Genomic DNA, 18,377 nt, shown 5'->3' with positions numbered 1-18,377 from the left:
GAAATATTTTTAAATATCAAAATTTGCTCTAGCAATGGCATGCAGGGATCGAGGGGTCAAGGAATTTTTATTCTCGTCTAAGGAAGTCATCAACTGTTTTAAGTGGAAATGGAGTTTCACTAATTATAACGGAGGAACTAGAAGATGACATGTTTGAAGCAGAATATTGATAAAAAATATTATTGAGAGCTGTTGAATTATCTGAAATTCATTTTTTGGTACTGGCGTCTTTCCCATGATTAGTGAGATTTACAACAGTCAGTGTCAAGATAAGCATACTGATGACCTTTGTATGTAAGATGAAAGGTTAAATGTCGTTTGGATCATTTGAAGGTTGACAGCTTTTTGTGATGCCTATGTGAAGTCTATGTTCAGCTATTATGGAATATCAGTGATCTTTAACATAAGAAACAACATTTACATACTTGTATAGACAGTTCGATGGGCAGTTCATGAGTATTAACCATTTTATATACATTGTTTTCATCTAACATTTCATCGGATATATTAACATTCACTAAAGTTAGTACGTGCCTCAAATCTGAAAGTTTTAATCTTTCGGTCGAATTTTCGATAGAGAAATTTTAACCGATCCTTTTCCATTCACCTTGCATATTTTATTATTACAAAAATAAATTATGTGAAATTCATAAATATTTGAGTTCACAATGGCTGATGTACCTATGCCAAATCGATTGCGAACAAAAATATTTTCGATATTTATAAAACAAGGCAGTGAAAAGTTGATGTAATTATTCCAAAGACTTCAAAATCAGTCTACATAAGCAGGAGGCCAGCAAAATATCACAACAATTTGAGAGTCCAAAAGCTGTTATTATGAAAGTAATTTATCTTACACAATTGATAATGCATTCAGCGGTCGTTGACACCAATATAATTGATTAATGAAAGCACCAGGATCTGTATTTGCATACAAAGCTGCACATACGTAATTGGCAGCAAATGCACAAAGACGCTGATTGTGTTGTACGAATAGTTTACGGGCTTGTTTATCATTTACAACTTAATGAATGAATGTGAGAGTTCCACGTGATGTTTTTGTATCAAGTCAGTTATGAATATGTATTACGATATGTGAATTGTAAATCCAGAGCTGTACAGATATTTTATGATTTGATGAATTATTTTATCCGTAATTCATGTATACTGTATGGTTGAAACCATGCCTTCAAGGTATTGTTTAAAAGTCCATGTTTCGGACAATACAAAAAAAAGCAGCAGGACGAATCAAGATTCCAAGTACCTCTCAGTAAGCCACGACGAGTAATCCTATATCCATAAATCTTAGTAACACTATCGATAATGTAATTCTACCACATATATATTCAATTCGGTGAATGAGACCCTGCCCCAATTTTATCTTGGAAAGGTCGGTTGTTTTTATATGTCATGTTTCTACCTCATTTCTCATCGTTTCAAAAATCATTAATGGCTGTCGCAATGTCACTTGTGGCAACGTCAACAGTGGCAGTAGACCTTTTGAATCATATCTTAGATCAAATCTGATTTGCTTAAATGCATAGCGGGATTCCTATTGGATATGTGGTAAGCCTTGAAGTGTGTATTAAACCTAGCATCAAAATCGGGAGCTTTAAATCATGTTAAATTACAGTATCTAATTTAGGAACATTCTTCTTTCAGAAGACCAATTGCTATTTATATCAAATGCTACTTTACTGAACAAAGCAAGCTAAATGTGTGGTGTGCTGAAAAAGAAGAAGCGATATGTCGATTATTAATGATGAAATTTATGGCAGGGTTCCTTTTTCTTAATACACTGTCATCTTGAAAAAGAAATACAATGTTATAAAATGTTGAAAGCTTGTCCAAGCAATGCCATACAAAGAGATTTGCGAGGTTGGGCCTGTGCTAAGTGGTGCTAGGATTAAGAAATATTGCAGTAATTGTTCCTATTTAACCAAATAACTCGAGAGGTACCTGTCCTAGAGTTAAAATGGATTCCTTAAAGGTCGTACATTGCTTCTTGGCAGTGTGTCTCCTATTTAGGCTGATTCGGCATTCATGCGGTATTCCAACTTGGAAGGTGTTCAGCAACACCTTTGTGAAATACGACGCAGCGTGGTCTCCTACCTCACTTGGTCAGGATTTCTTCGACACTTTGCCGAGTAGCCTTACAAACCTGACTATCTTAAATGGTGGAATATCAATCATAACAAATTCGACTTTTGGAAAGCTCAGCAAGCTAGAGGAACTAGCGATCGAGAGTAACGTGATCAAAGATATCCAAGACAACGCCTTCCGCAATCTGACTCGCCTTAATACCCTCTCCTTGCAGACGAACGCTTATTTTATGAGGTCAGGAGCTGACTGCACAGCTGGATACAGTTTTTCACTGCGGCCTCTGATGCTCGAGGGGCTGTCTGCTCTAGCAAAGCTAGATCTAAGTTATTTGGGTCTGGGCAACATAGGTTTAAAGAAGGATTTGTTTGAGCCACTGAAAAGGCTTGATGAACTGCTGCTTTGTGGAAACTGTTTTACATACATTGACGAAGATGCATTTGATCATCTGATAAATTTGAGGAAGTTGAATTTAAAGCGTACCATAATTGAACACTTAAAACCCAAGACATTTAGCAAGCTTACTAAACTAAAAGAGTTGTATCTCTCACCATCAAAGCTGACGGAGATACCTAACGATGCGCTTGCAGTCCCCAGCTTAAAGGTGCTGCACTTGGGAGGGAAGTTTGTAGGCAACATTGAATTTCATGAAAATTTCAATAACAAGACCAAGCTGAAGGAGTTCGCAATGAACGGATGCTACCCATCGACCAATTCCTCGATCACAATTATAGACTGCATAAGCCTCAATATTACAAACATATCGTACATCAACCTGAGAACTGAGTATTTTCGTTTCCATCAACACCAAGGGTTGAGACATACTGAACTGAAAAATCTACTATCTTTCCCGCCAGAATGTAAAGAGCTGTATCTTGGATGGCACGATGGCCTGATTGGACGTGTTCTTTCTCCTGCGTACTTTCAAGGTTCGTATGACAGAATACAAAACATCGAAGCTCTCACTTTGACGCGTCTTGGTATTATTGGAATACAGAATGAAACCTTTGCCAACTTCACAAGTCTTAAAATGCTCATACTCTCTCATAATCAGCTGATTAATTCGTTAGTTGGTGAAAATGCATTCTATGGTCTGAAAAAACTACAAACACTCGATCTGTCATTCAATTCACTTTTAGAAGTTCCAAATATGGTCTCCTTTGAAAATGGTCCATGCAATTTAACTAATGTGATTCTGAGTGACAACCAACTCCACGTGTTGAAGGTAGACACTTTCAAAGACTTTGGCAGCATAGAATCTCTCAACCTGAGAAACACTTACGTTGGGGACGCCAGTGTAGACAAATTCCGTAATATGACTAAATTAAAAGACCTAAGGTTGACTGGACGTAAATTAGCAGGGGGGAGGGCCGGGGGGATTTCGTAAGAGAGTGACCAAAAATTTATGACCCTCCCCCAAAGCAAGGCTGAAAAATTTATGACCCTCCCCCAAAGCAAGGCTGAAAAATTTGTGACCCTCCCCCAGTTTCAAAAAAATAGAATATTACAAATTGATCGAATCTTTAACGATCAAAAATTGAGATGGGGATTTACAACACAAGGCAATATAGATGGATACCAGCAAGGGATGCCTGCAATTTTTTTATTTTCTTCTGCTTGTGACAAGAACAAGTCTAGATATGGATGTCAGCCTTACCTAAGAATACTTTCAATGACATGGTTGGTGTCAGTCCCATTTGACCAGCATGGGTACTATTTTGTAGAAAAAATCTTGATAATTCTATGCTACAGATTTTTCAGTACTTTTAATAAAAGGGAAACCCCTGATTTCTCTGCCTACACAATATGCATTTTGATTGTTATGATAATGGTTTAATATACTGTTTAACTCTTACACTGTTTAAACTTAGCAAACCAATCACCAGATAAAGGAGTAATGGTATTCTTGTTTCCAGTGTGGTAAGGGTGGATTGTTCTGGGGAACACCATAGGATAAACTTTTTGATTAAATTTATTCATTGTTTGATTTTCTGCACGAGTTTGATGAAATGCTTTATTTTCCACTTTTTCAGCACACTTGTAAATGTGGAACAAACCACAAAAAACAGTTTAAGACTTCACTGGACACAAAAAAATGACACCACTGCCCAAGTGTCATCAGGCTATGCTGACAAACTGAATCAATACTGAGCATATCAGGCTAAAATACAGCAGCTAATACTGAAAATTCTGAAATCTTATGAATGTATATAAGCAAAGTAAACAACAAAACCAACATCTTGTCCATACACCACTGTTTCAAATTACAGTGACTGAGAGGCAAAACTAACAAAACAGCAAACATGGAATTTAGCAATTTTCATTGGCCATTAAAGGGACAAAGTCACTCATTTTTGACAAAATTTTAGTCATTTTAATTTCCGTTGAATATATATGCTTTTCTGCTGCTCACTGAAATGGGCTTAATTGCAATATCTGGTTGTCACAGCTCAACTCATATGCATGCATGGATATAACATGTCGTCACTTAATAATTTGTACCAAAAACTGTCACAGTAAATTTCACATGCTAATGTGCCTTATAAAAAGTGAGAATTTAATTGCAATAACCAGAGAGTGAGCATATTTCAGTGGGAATAATCTATCAAAAGAAATTTAAATGGCAAAATAATGTCAATAACGAGCAACTTTGTCCCTTTAACTCAGTACATATCTAGTAGAGATTCTTTTTATTCAAGTGTCAAGCAGCATGATTGCACTGCTGAAGTATTAAAATGGTGGCAATGAATATTTTTATAATTGGTGCATTGACAAGATAGTACTGTAAAATGTTGACAAAAATAGCTTTGTCCAAAGTATCATAATATTAGCCATTTCTGAACAGGGATGTAAGATTACACCACCATGTGAACTCACAAATATTTCCAATATGAAAGTGCAGTCCTCTGCTGAGTGCCGAATCATGTACCGGTATGTTGTACACCATGGAGGTAGACACCAAGCATAGCATTATGTGAAAAAAGTTAAAGTCTTGGTACTAGATGACCACTAAACAAGATTGGCAGTCCGCTCGTTTCAAAGCTATTAAAAACTTTCTGCTGGGCCTATTTCACATCATACATGACCCTCTGCACTTGACCTGCAAGCTTGGTATTCTGGAAAATGACAGTAATTTCAACGTCATTTTAAGTCAGAGATTCGTCATATTTCACTCAATTATTTCTGTCCGTTCTTCCTGACTGTCAAAATTGATTGAGGTCTAAGTATTCAAAGTTCTTAATTTAATGATGATTTTAACAAATATGTTTCACTTACAACTTGATTAAATTGTCACTACTTCCAAGTGTGACTGTGAACATCATTCTAAAAATATTCAAATACCTTCAACGCATACTAGTTTGTTTACAAGTTTCGCGCTGTACCAAGAAGTTCTCTGGATGTACACTGTACATTTTAGCCTATCATTTTCAGGAAATAAAGGTCTGTATGTTTAAATGATTGACTTATTGGCTTATGAAAAATATATTAAGGATCAGAAGGATGTTGATATTGCAATTCACAAGTCTCGGTGTTGTTTTCCCAAGCAAGAGCGTATCAGCATCACCATGGAACCATAATGAAATTGATGATGAATTTCATTTATTATTTTCATGTAAAAATCATACTTCAGAAAGAATTTTATTGGGACAAAGTAGTGGTACAGATTTTTGTAAATGTTATAGTCTCTTAGAAAAAGAAGAAGTTGTTAAAAAGTTAATGGAACAAAATGTTCTTGATCTAGCTGTATTTCTAAAGAATACAAATGTATGCTGAACCCTCCAGCAGCTCCGGGCTGAAAAATGTCCTGGTAACTTTTGTTCATTTGTTGTTCAGACTTTTACTGTTTTCTTAAAGAGCACATGTTTATACTGAGCTCAAGGAGCTCCAATGAATGTAATTATTGCATGTTTTCGTATTACAGAGATGAATGATTGTTTTTCTTTCTCTGTATTGTTCACTTACATTTGTAACACATCTTGATGTACCATACCATACTCTCTGTTAGTATGTGTTGAGTAAATAAAGATTGATTGATTGATTGATTGATACCTAGCTCTGCATGGCAGGGCTGTGTGTTACCAGCGCGCGTTATACGGCCTCCTACCAAAGGCCGTATAACGCTGGTAACACACAGTCCTACCAAAGGCCGTATAACGCTGGTAACACACACTGCCCTGCCATGCAAAGCTAGGAGCTACCACACTCTTTTGGTAGTACCGTGGTATCATATATTGCTTTATGTAGCTGCAATTCCGAAACTGAAGGGTTTGCTTTTTTCGAGTTTAAGCTTTTAGATTTTAGGGTTTGATCAAGTTGACGTCCTACGGTCCTACCTAAACAGCAGTCCAAATATTGAGGTACAACGGCAATATTGCTCTACGCTAGGACCTACGCTCTACGCTACCACTGTCGCTACGCAAAGACTACTTACCCCAAAGAGCTCTCTCTCTACCGGGTGCATAGGCCTTCGCGTTGCGACTGTGGTTGCACCTGTGTGATGAGTATGCCGTTGTTGGAGGCAATCAAAGCAGCCAATAGCTGAATACTCTTACCAAGTTCTCGAAGGGCTTAGACTGCTACACCAAGTCAATGGCATATATCATGTCAAGTAGGCAGTAGATATGTACCCTTTCACTTTGGCTTTGAACTGCAGATGTGGAATGTTATGATTCAACAGACTGTCCAATAATTCCAATAATGAATGCCCAAATTGGCTCATAATGGAATAGAGCACACTTATACTCCATTAAGAGTGATTGTGATAAGTAATGCTCTTCAAATGTTTTCTTTTATATTAATGCACATGCATGTGCCTGCCATTTTTTCTAAGGAATTATAATTTAATATTTATCAAAATATCAGTGAAATTCATAATTTTGGAATGTATCACATTGACAATTGAGGGAATACCGGAAACACAATCTGACACTGATCTCCATAACAATGATATATGGTCATGTACAATGTATTGAGCAGTTCAATCTCTACATGGGGAGGAAATATGGGAAAGTAGGCTACAATGTATGTTTAAAATGTGTTCCTGGTACAGATATAGAACTACATGTGTGCATGACCCCATTATTCACTAGATTTTATAATATTCCTGATAGACCTGTGTAGTCAGAGAACTGAAAATACCTGTACATGTGCTCATTGCACTCATATCAAATCCAGTTTTACAAAATGTACTATTGTGTTCCAGTAGACAATTAGAAGTTTTGGCCATGTGGGGAAAGGTCAACAGAAAGGCTATGCCTATTCAAACAATAATTTAAGCAAACAATTCAAAGTATGGTCATGGATTGAATGCTATAGTGTGAAATTATGGTGTTTTAACATTGACAATACTTTGTTATTTTTGTGCCTCGTTTCTTTGCATTTTAAACATATCACAGAAAGCAGCCTAGATAATAGAGGATAGACTGATCCTGATTTGACACAGAAGTGGCAAACACTATTTCATGATCAATCAAGTCTTCATATTCTGAAATGACATTGGGATTTCACCATATTTAATCAAGTTCAATCTGAATACGTGATCAACATGGCTGATTCAATGTATAAATTACCCACATTAAATTTCAACAAATGTCATATATCCTGCCTTCACAACACAAATGAACACTATCCATTCCAAAGATAGTACCCACGTGGTAAAGCCAATATAAACTTAAAAAATGCCACAAGTAGCCATACCAATCAGATGACTGTATACTAAAATCACTTTTCTGGAATCAAAATTATTAATTATCACACCAAAGCTTACTCTTAATTTCAAACAATAGTATCTCTAAAAACTAAAATTCCTGTACCTATAAAGTGACTGATGCAGGGTGGAGCTTGGCCTTAAACTTTAAGGGGAAGTGGCTTATGAAAGAGAGGGAACTTTAGTTGATCAACAAAAAGTGGAATGAGAAATAATATTGTCAAATAGTTATAGTTTCAAGATTGACTACATCAGTGGAACAATGTAAGATATTGTGGTAATATCCAGCAGTGTTTTTGTTAAGGGCGGTACCTAGGTAAATGTTACCAGGGTTCCCCGGTCATTTTACCAGGGTTAGCCTTGGTATATCAGTGCAGTCATACTAACGGACAACTAAAATTTTACCAGGGTTCCCAATGTTCCCCAATCTTAGCAAAAACACTGTCCAATGTCAAAACACACTACATGTACACTGGGCAGCCGAGTGCCACGGGTTAGCTGCGGAACAATAGATTGGATTTGCTATAAACTTAATGGCGATAAGAATAGCAACAAGAGACACAATCCTATTTAAGATAATGGTGGGGAAGAGATACACAGAGAGTTGGGAATGAGAACTTAATAGAAAGTAAGAGGCAGTGTGCGAGTGATGTCAGGTGAGCATAATTGTCCATACAAACAATTTGCTTTCTACCTTTAGTGCACTGACAACAAGCCCAAAAATTTGTGACCCTCCCCCTTAGAGGAGCTCAAAAAATTGTGACCCTCCCCCAAACAGAGGCTCAAAAATTTGTGACCCTCCCCCAAATCCCCCCGGCCCTCCCCCCCTGCTAATTTACGTCCAGTCCCTAAGGTTGACTGGAAATCGCTTTTTCCATCTTTCAAGTTTAGTGGGTGTTTTGTTAAGTTTGACAGAGCTGGAAAACTTAGATTTGTTGCAAAATGATTTTGTAGAGGGTCAGTACAATGACACTTTAAGTTTGTCCTTGCTTCGCCAGTTGAAGTGTTTGAAACTTAGCGATTATGGAGCTGATTTACGTTTACTGACAGACGTTCAATCAATTGAAGAGTTGCATCTCGTCAACCCACAAGGTTACGACATGGTCATGAGCTGGAAGAAATATAAACTCTTTTTTCCAAATCTCCGAATGTTGCACATATCAGGGAGTCAGATGTCACTTGAGAGAGACATGCTCAACTCAATGCCAAATCTGACGAAGTTAGAATTACCAAATAACAGAATTGATGTCTTAGATAGAGATGCTTTTGTGGGGGTCGCATCTCTTGTACATTTGGATCTGACCAACAATGACATCAAGGAGATAAGTGGACATGCGTGGCGGCTGCCAAATTTGTACAATCTGTATCTGCCTGGAAATAGATTGATGACATTTGAAGAAGCTGATATTGCTACAAAATATCTGCCATCGCTGAGGTATGTCGACTTCTCAAAAAACTCTTTTGCATGCAGCTGTGATTTGGTATGGTTCAGAAACTGGATTGTATCAGACAAGATTGTCGATCTGCTCAATTACCACTCGTTTACCTGTACGTCTCCTACAAGTCCACGTGGTGTTATGCTTGTCAGGGACTTCGATCCATCTTCACTGGCATGCCGGTCATTGACATACGTATATTTGGCTGTTGGTTTTGCCTCATTCGCTGCTTTGGTCGTTGTCATTGTCGCTACAAGTGTGTATTACAGATGGCACATCAAATATGCTATCTTTCTGATAAGGTGCAAAGTAAAGGGTTATGCCAGAATACCTGACCCAGAGAAAGACTACGATGCTTTTATTTCTTTCAATAGTGGTGATGAAGAATGGGTACAGCACACACTGGTACCCCATTTGGAAGAAAACTGTAACACCCAATTCAAGATTTGTGTCCATTATAAAGACTTCATCCCTGGTAAAGCCATTATCGATAACATATTGGATAGCATAGAAAACAGCAGAAAGACTGTGTTAGTCTTGAGTCCCAATTTCGTGAAAAGTGAATGGTGTCATTTTGAAATGCAAATGGCCCATCATAGACTGTTTGAAGACAGGAGAGATGTTGTAGTCTTACTCTTGCTGGAACCGATTCCAGATAAAGACACACCAAGGATGTTGAGAAAGCTTCTGCTGAAAAGATCCTACATCACGTGGCCCAAGAAGGAGCAAGGCCCTGCAAGACAACTGTTCTGGGCACAGTTAGAATCAGCTCTCAATAGATCAAGTCAAGTCGATCATATTCAAGATGTCTGATTTCTGTATAATGCTAGTAACTTTTGAAGTCACTGTGTGGAATTTTTAGTCAATTAATTTTTTAGTTGTTGTGAAGTTTTCATATCTTTTATACTTTGTAACAGAACAAACATTACAAACATGAGAATTTTATTTGTTTGAGCATTTGTAGATGAAGCGTTTGGCTGTTAAAACTTTAAGTTTTATTTTACATTGTCTTTGCAAGGATTTTTAAATCATTAAGCATTACAAGCAGCCACGTTCTCTGTATAACCAAGCTTTTGTTGAATCTTGACCTATAAACACTGCCATCAAAAAGTATTCTCTGCAAAGCCGACAGTGGATTCTTTCATTGTGTTATTCTGAGCAATAACGTCTTTTTGATTTGTGAAAATTGGCATAAATTCTGCATATGTTATTTTATAGGGCAGATTTCCTCACTTTAAGTTACAGGGCGCTCTGCTCTGAAAGTATGATTGTGAAATGGGATTTTCGCATTCTTTTCTTATTATTTGCTCAAATGATTACCAAATTTGCATTTTTTGGCCTCAGCTTTGATCACGAAGTCATTACAACACCTGTTTTGGTAGTCTCCGTATTTGATTATTAAGTTTCATGCGCTTAGTTTGAATTAGAATAAGTATTCATTAATTGTTCTTCGTTATGAAACAAAGCATTCTTTTTTCCATAATTAAATTAAAGGGACCTGCACAAGTTTTTTGCCACTTTGCAATATCATTCCAATGTATATACATTTGCAAAATGTTCACTTCTCGTTTTGTAGTATTTTAAGTAATCGTAGTTCTGTTTTTTTAAAAACTTATTAATGTATGATTATTCATCTTGAAAAGGTTCCCCTTTTCATAAATAGTAACATAAGTAGGTGCTACGATAGATAGCCCTGGTTTTAACATGTTTCCGTGCACCGCAAGATTGCCAACGTGTGTTCTATAGCACCTTAAATTGAGATAAGAACAAAATATTCCTCCATCACTGATATACAGTACAACTGAAGATCGATCACTTCAAGTCCGACGCGGTTTGGTACATATACCGAGATTGCCCGGTCGGTAAAAGACAACTCGGACAACACACGAATAAAGCAGCTTTGAAAACCAATATCAAGGATTAGAAAGACTTAGATTCTTGATGCAAAACATGTGCAGCACGACCATCATCAGCCATCGCAAAAAAGCATCAAAATAACCAGACATTAAAGGTGGACAGCCTACTACATTTCGAGTCCATGAACTTCAGCTGAACGACCAAAGACGATTGTCATTTTTATGTACTCAGTGAAACTTTATAGTCAAGAAATGACAACAGCACCACTGCCACCAAAACTAAACGTTACGTTCACCACAAATTTCTGCCATCCCGTCTGTTTCAGAAGATACACTTACAGACAAGTTTTAAGACTTGTTCGCCGCAGCAATCAGGCGTCTTGTAAATCACTTCAACACCGTCTCCGCGCGACTGCAAGCCAAAGCATCGTCCATCGAATCACTTTGGGCTCAGCATCCGACATTTTCACGTTGTTTGTCTATGAATGCATATATAAAGTAAAAAAATACAGTGGAAACTTGACGATGTATATTTATTCCAAATAAATCCAAATAAATAAATAAATAAATGAAATATAAAATGTGAAATAAACTATCACTTTTCCGTGACAAATACATTCTAGTGATAGTTCGGGCAGAGCGTACGTGCCCGTTTTGGCTTTCATTTTACAGTTTACCGATTGCTATATTTCAAACAACCATACATCGTCACGTTTCAGTACATTTTTACTTAATCTACCTATGTACCTGCCACTGTGATAGGTTTATGATTCAGGCGAGGACAACCTGTAGACTGGAAGATCCGTCGCTCGAGGGCGCTCTCTACGCTCCCGCCCCCCCCCCCCCCCCCCCCCCCCTCAGCGTAGGAGTGGAGCGTCCTCGAGCGACGGATCTTTCAGTCCAGGGCAACTCTTGAGCCAAAATATTGGACAGTTTGTATTTTTACTGTGGCATTCACAGTCGCTAAGTTTTTCCGTTTTAATTTAATCGATTACCGGTAAATATTCTCAAATTAATAAAGCAGTTAATTGCATGGTTCTGAGGACGGGATAGATACGAAACTCAGACTGTTCATATTCGGTGTTCGTTATATGATTTTAGTATTTTATGCGGTGTTCAAAAATTTGAGAGTGAGGTGTTTATTCAGGAATAAATTCAATCTCTGATGAAACGCTGAGTAATTTGATTATTTTTATATCCCAAAATTGTTCTGTTGAAAATAGTTCGGGATGAGTTTTAATCATAGATGACAATGCGTGCCACGTCGTCATCGACAAGTTGCCATACGAGTGCGTGACATGAGGCATGTAATAAAACGGAAGAGGGAATTTTCCACTCCTGATCAATAGATATACTACATGTATAAAATCATGTCCTGAGCAGAACTATTGACACTTCCCATATCATTTTATTATGTGTGTAATAACTTGTTCGAAAATTCAACGTACTTTTGTTCCTAGCAACTTTAAACCTTTTGTTGCCAAAGTTAGAACAGTGAACCAGTTGTGTTTTGTTTGTAAGTCATTCCACAAAGGGTGGTCACATTCAAGACTGAATGATTTTTCAAATCAAGAATACAAATCAGCGCTCTTCAAGCAAATCTGGATTAGACAACCAAATTACTTTACCTGCAGATTGTTGAAAATCAGTTTTCCATAGGACCACAATAGGAAAAGAAAGTTCGGAATTTCGTGGAAAGAAGATGACAGCTGTTGTACAATATCGTAACATTTATTTGGAGGAGAAAGTCTATATTTCTCCAAAGTTTGTCTGAAGATGTTGTGCTTTAGAAGAGGGAATAAAACCGAATATGGAATTTTCCACTCCTGATCAGTAGATACGCTACGTGCATAAATCATGTCCTGAGCAGAACTATTGACACTTCCCATTTTGTTTTACCATGTGTGTCATAATTGTTCGAAAATTCAACGTACTTTTGTTCCTAGCAACTTTAAACTTTTTGTTTCCAAGGTTAGAACCGTGAACCAGTTGTTTTTTTATAGCTGGTCAAGTATTTTCACAAAGGGTCGTCACATTTGGTGTACTGCGGTTGTTTTTGATCTAACAGCTAAGCTAACAATACAGTAACAGTCAGCTAAAACATCAATATTCACGACTGAAAGATGTTTCATTATCAAGAATATAAGCGCTCTTCATGCCAATGTTTGGATATAGACAACCAATTTACTTTATCTGCAGAGAGTTGAAAATCAGATCGCTGTGGAACCTCAATAGGAAAAGAAAATTTGGAATTTCATGTTAAAGAAGATGATAGTGTTCTACAATATTGTAACGCTATTTGGAGGAGAAAGTTGTAGGACTACCGATCTGATATTTTCTATTTTGGCAGGAAATGTAAATTGTTCACGTTTGCACAGGGCAAAAATGTAGACCTTTGACCCCCATTTAACAGAAAATTATAAAATTGTTGTATTTTGGAGTTTGAATTGTCCAGGGTACACCCGATTCAGGACTGAGTGCCCCCAGCCCCACCTCACCCCCATGGTGCAGACATATTCGCATTATTAAAACCTGTACATACATAAATATATACAACAAATGTTAAAGCAATGTTTTGATCAATCAAGGTCATCCATCAAAGGAATAGGAAGCGGCCGTCTATAAGCTAGTTTTTCTATTGAGAGAGTAAAATTACTGGAAACGTTATACTAGTATTTCTTGTCTATTGATAAATAAGCTTACATACGAACTGAGAACAATTCAAGGACCAACTGTACGGTCCTTGTAATTTGCTGCATACCAATTTTGTAATACAAAATTATTAAATCCTTTCACCAAAAAAGTTTAGACCAACACTAAATTTGTTGTCACTGGTAGTTTGCCCTCAGCAGTGTGGAAGAAGTGTAGAAAGAGTTACCCAGACGGTTGTGTAGCTTGATATGTTGAGGGCGCTGTACACTTTGCAATCTCATGAGCTTGCAGCTTATCAAGCCTTTTATCACGTTTGGTACTTTCCTAAAAACACGTAAACCACTTTTCATTACTGTTGGTTGACCAGCAATACTTGTGCATCATGTTGACTTCTAACCCCTGTTTTTGACTAAAACATTACCTTTCATTCCATACTAGCACTTTTGAACCATAGTTTGATAGAGAATGCAGCTTCTTGACAGGGCATGTGACCAAAAATGTGACTTTTTACACGACCCTCCCATTTAATCGAAAAATGAGCAGCTGTGCTCTTTTAATTTTAGCTATCCATTACCCGATTCAGGACTGTGTGCATTATACATACATTAATACATACATCAAAATTGCTGAAACTCAAAAAACACACAAATCATTCACATTCAGCTCAAACTTTTCGGAAGCAAGGATTTACATCATTTTCAAGAAGATACAACGAAGCAGCGGTTATGTCATGAATAGCAATTTTATTGTGAGAAACTGTCCACAAACTCCACTGCTACATTAACAATTGAGCTTTCCTGAGTGGCAACAGCTTCAGAAACAAAAAAACAACTCTGTTTTCACAAGAAAAAATAATAAAACAGACCACAAAACAATATTAATTTATTATATCTTACAAAGCTGACAAAAAACTGAAAACCCTGCATGAAAAGGAGGCCGGAGTGCACTCTGTTACATGTACTCTGTTACCATGGATGCAGAAATAGACCACTGATTGGAGGAACTTCCTCAGCAAACAAACAGACATGATGGACCTCAGACCTCCTTGTTTATACTCTATTTACAAGACAACACATACAAAACACAAAGTGCAAAAGACAAAACATCTCCATCATCTTTGTGATATTCATAAATACAATAAAATGGCAAGTAATTTTCTTTGCTTTACAGTCATTCTAACCTACATCCAATTGACTTGTGATGGGGCAAAACCTTCAAATCATTGTGACTGAGGGAACAACTGGGTAAGTTATAGTGTCAAGTTATGTAAAAAAAGCCAAGCAGATTGTCTAACAGCTTTCAAATGAATAAAAATAGGTTTTTCTTTTGGGAAGGGGACCACACAATTTGACTTTCCCACCCACGTATTTCTGATTGTGTCAGATTGGGATATTTTCATGTTACAAAGACATAGCTGGTGTATGTTTTAAGTATGACCCTTTGCTGACATGACAAGCAGATACAACCAAAGGGTATATCATTCCATCCATTGCTTTGCACATGAAAAGTAAACTGGACTCTGGATATACTTGGGAAAGGTCAATCGATTGACATGTATGCATATTTTTTCAGCACACAGTGATCTTGGATATTCTTCCCGTATTGTGTGGTATTTGATTTTTACTGGTATACTGTTGTTACTGTGTAGTGTACTGGTCAAACCTGATGGCTTCATTGCTATCTTCATGAAAATTGTCATTGATCCAACATTGGATTATTGTTATGCAGTGAAAGTTATACTTGTTCATCACCAGAGACCAAGCGGTAAATACTCTCTGAGATTTTATAATAGGTAGTACGCATCTCAAAACTTTCAAAACATTCAACCAGTCTTACCAAATCAAGAATAAAATTTTGGGGTCACTGTGTAAAGTTTGGTTAGAGAAACACATTACCCAACATTTACTGATATTCCAAATTCAAAATGGCCACCATCTTTGTGTTCACACTATGGCGGAGAAATTGCATTTTTGATTTTCACTAAGATAATGAAAATTTTTCTTACTCTAAAAGCCTCAAACTGAGCCCAAACGACTGGTAGACCAGAAAAGTATGGTAAAAATTTGAGAGTCTGCATATCTATCCCTGACGTGCATTCTGCTGTAAGTACGTTTTCAAGACAGATGTGTGGTATTAGAAAATGATTCTCTGTCAACCTCATTCAAAAATGAAACATTCACTGAAATTTTGGTTCAATAATAAAAACTTATTGGAACTTGTAGAGCATCGATTTCATCAACACTTTGACCTGAGCATAAATGCTTGCACAGCTCATTAAGTACAAGATAAAATTGCTTGATGAATTCAGTTAAATGCTTGTGGGTAGAAATAAAAACAAAAGCAATACTATTTGATGTTTTAGACATCTGGTGGCAGCAGGTGGGACTTGCATCATTTTTTTAATTTTTGATCACGCAACCAACTGATTTCATTTCAAACACATGTCATGGTCTGGCAAAACAACCCATGTAATGGTCTGGCAAAACAACCCATGTCATGGTCTGGCAAAACAACCCATGTCATGGTCTGGCAAAACAACCCATGTAATGGTCTGGCAAAACAACCCATGTCATGGTCTGGCAAAACAACCCATGTCTTTAAAACCCTATTACAGCTGTATCTTTTTGCATTTTACTTAAAAAAAAACTACCATCCAATCTTCAGAGAGATGTTTGGATTCTAGTTATCAAGCAATATTGCCTTTATAGCTATTTCTATCCTTGGCGATGGATTTGATTCATTAAACAGCATATGTCTTGTATGCATGTTTGTTGCAACTCAAAAATTATTCACTAAATAGTTGTTAAAATCTAATTTGTGCGTCTGTCACCAATGATTGAAAAACATTCTTTTATCAAACTTTGATAAACATTTTTGAATAAGGCGTATTTGACTGCAAACATAGACACAATGCAAAAAGATTAAAACGAAATGGGGCTTTTAATACCATCTTTTACAGATACTTTTCTCACTGATGTTTTTGAAGTTTAAACTTTTTTGTTCAATTCAATATGCATTCCTATGTCACAAATTATGGCTTTATACAACTGCACCAGCATTTAACGGGTGGGCCATGAGGTTTCTTTGCACTGAAGAAGGAGAGATGTGTTTGCCATTCAGAAACTGAAAATTAACCCACTACACTGAAGATTGAAATTTATTATTAAAGCTTTAAGTTACTGTACATATATTATCTAGCTTTAAAAATATTGCACATGTTGGAGTTTGAGGGAGCTAGACAATAAGCAAACAAGAAAACTTTTTCTTTTTGTCCGTTCCTGTTTTGAGAATCAAGCACTGACTTAATTTTCAACTTTGACTTTTTGCAAAAAGTACGTTGAAGTGAAAAGAGATGTGTGAAAAGTAAAACTGTCTTGGGCATGGACCTTTTAGTTGACTTTGGATGGTTTTGTGACATCGGAGGAAATTTTAAGCTTGGCTACATCCCTGATGTGGGCATAGAAGAAATCAGAGTTCAAAACTAGGGAGCTAAATGTAAGTAGGTATTCCTGGCGACACGAGGATGGTTTGTTTTTCAAATTACTTCAGTTTTATCCATGACCAAAACAGTTTTACAGGTTACAAAACACACACATAGCAAAACATCAAGATACATATCAGTACAATGTAATAATTTATAAGCACAAATGGTATCATTTTACATATTTTTTGCTTTTCTTTTTTTTTATTTCAGCCGGTCATACCTAGAAATCAACTGACACTACTTTAATTGGTGATATGTACGTACAGAGAGCGATAAGTAACAAAGCCAAGGTTTTTGTAGAAGTTTCACATAATGTAAAATTTTCCTGTGAGTTTTTTAACGTTTAAGCAGTGCCAGTTTCTTAAACACTTGAATGATAAAAATCTAAAATTTACACTTGTTCGTTTTTTTTTTCACTGAAGGTAAAATAAATATTTTCTGTGCTTGTTAACATTAATGAAAATGGGAGGGACTTGAGTGGATAACTTTGTTTTAAAATGCATCTGGCAGATGACTGGTACACAAAATACTGCAACTGATTTCTTTCTTCTGAGAGTCTTTTTAAGTATTTTAAAAATTTATTCTGATCCATCAAAATAGGAATTTTGCATGGAGTAGAGCTTGTCGATCGGATTACCCAACCTGCCGTTGTTCGTGGCTGTCAATGTATCCGGACTGGGAACTTGTTGGCTGGTTGCTAGGAGACCATCGTCCATCATACGACCAACCATCGGCGGTTCATCTGGAGGGAATATTGGATCTGGTTGCCCTGGGTACATACCATGCCCCTGCATTGGTGTCATTTGATTGGTGAACATAGAGGATGGTGGGTAGGGAGGTTCCATGCTCTGTTGTAACATGGAAAGGCTGCCTGCCGCTATGGGTTGGTGATGGTAGTTGTGGTTCATCAAATCTTCCGGCATAGGATATTTCATGTTTGTCTCCTTCAAGTCACCGTCACTTTCTAAAGCGTAGTTACCTGAAAGATACAACAAAAAAATTCAGCCGCATGTACCTTGACGGGGCAAAGTTGTTGTTCGTTACTTAAAAGTTTCAAATGAGCAAACCAAAAGTCAACTTCCACAGAGCATAGTATAGTTCATACCTTAGAAACGAACATCAACCCTTTCAGAGAATGACTA

At 36.9% G+C, this 18,377-nt stretch overlaps 1 protein-coding gene and 1 long non-coding RNA gene across 2 annotated transcripts in view; one reads left to right on the top strand and one right to left on the bottom strand.

Moving 5' to 3' along the window:
* The first annotated feature begins 5,457 nt into the window (after nucleotides 1-5,457).
* On the top strand, nucleotides 5,458-17,972 carry LOC139152450 (uncharacterized). Its single transcript, XR_011556633.1, has 4 exons — nucleotides 5,458-5,541; nucleotides 14,922-14,995; nucleotides 17,446-17,491; nucleotides 17,836-17,972. It is a non-coding gene; the product is annotated as an uncharacterized lncRNA (long non-coding RNA).
* LOC139152449 (LIM homeobox transcription factor 1-beta-like) overlaps nucleotides 14,475-18,377 on the bottom strand; it is an 87,326-nt gene continuing 83,423 nt past the window's right edge. Inside the window, exon 8 of the mRNA XM_070725563.1 lies at nucleotides 14,475-18,214. Coding sequence (XP_070581664.1) covers nucleotides 17,814-18,214 — 401 coding nt within the window. The 3' untranslated portion in view covers nucleotides 14,475-17,813. The remainder of the gene's footprint in view (nucleotides 18,215-18,377) is intronic.

The sequence above is a fragment of the Ptychodera flava genome, chromosome 16 (genome assembly GCF_041260155.1).
Source record: "Ptychodera flava strain L36383 chromosome 16, AS_Pfla_20210202, whole genome shotgun sequence".
Classification (NCBI taxonomy): domain Eukaryota; kingdom Metazoa; phylum Hemichordata; class Enteropneusta; family Ptychoderidae; genus Ptychodera; species Ptychodera flava.
This window is presented reverse-complemented; position numbering and strand designations above follow the sequence as displayed.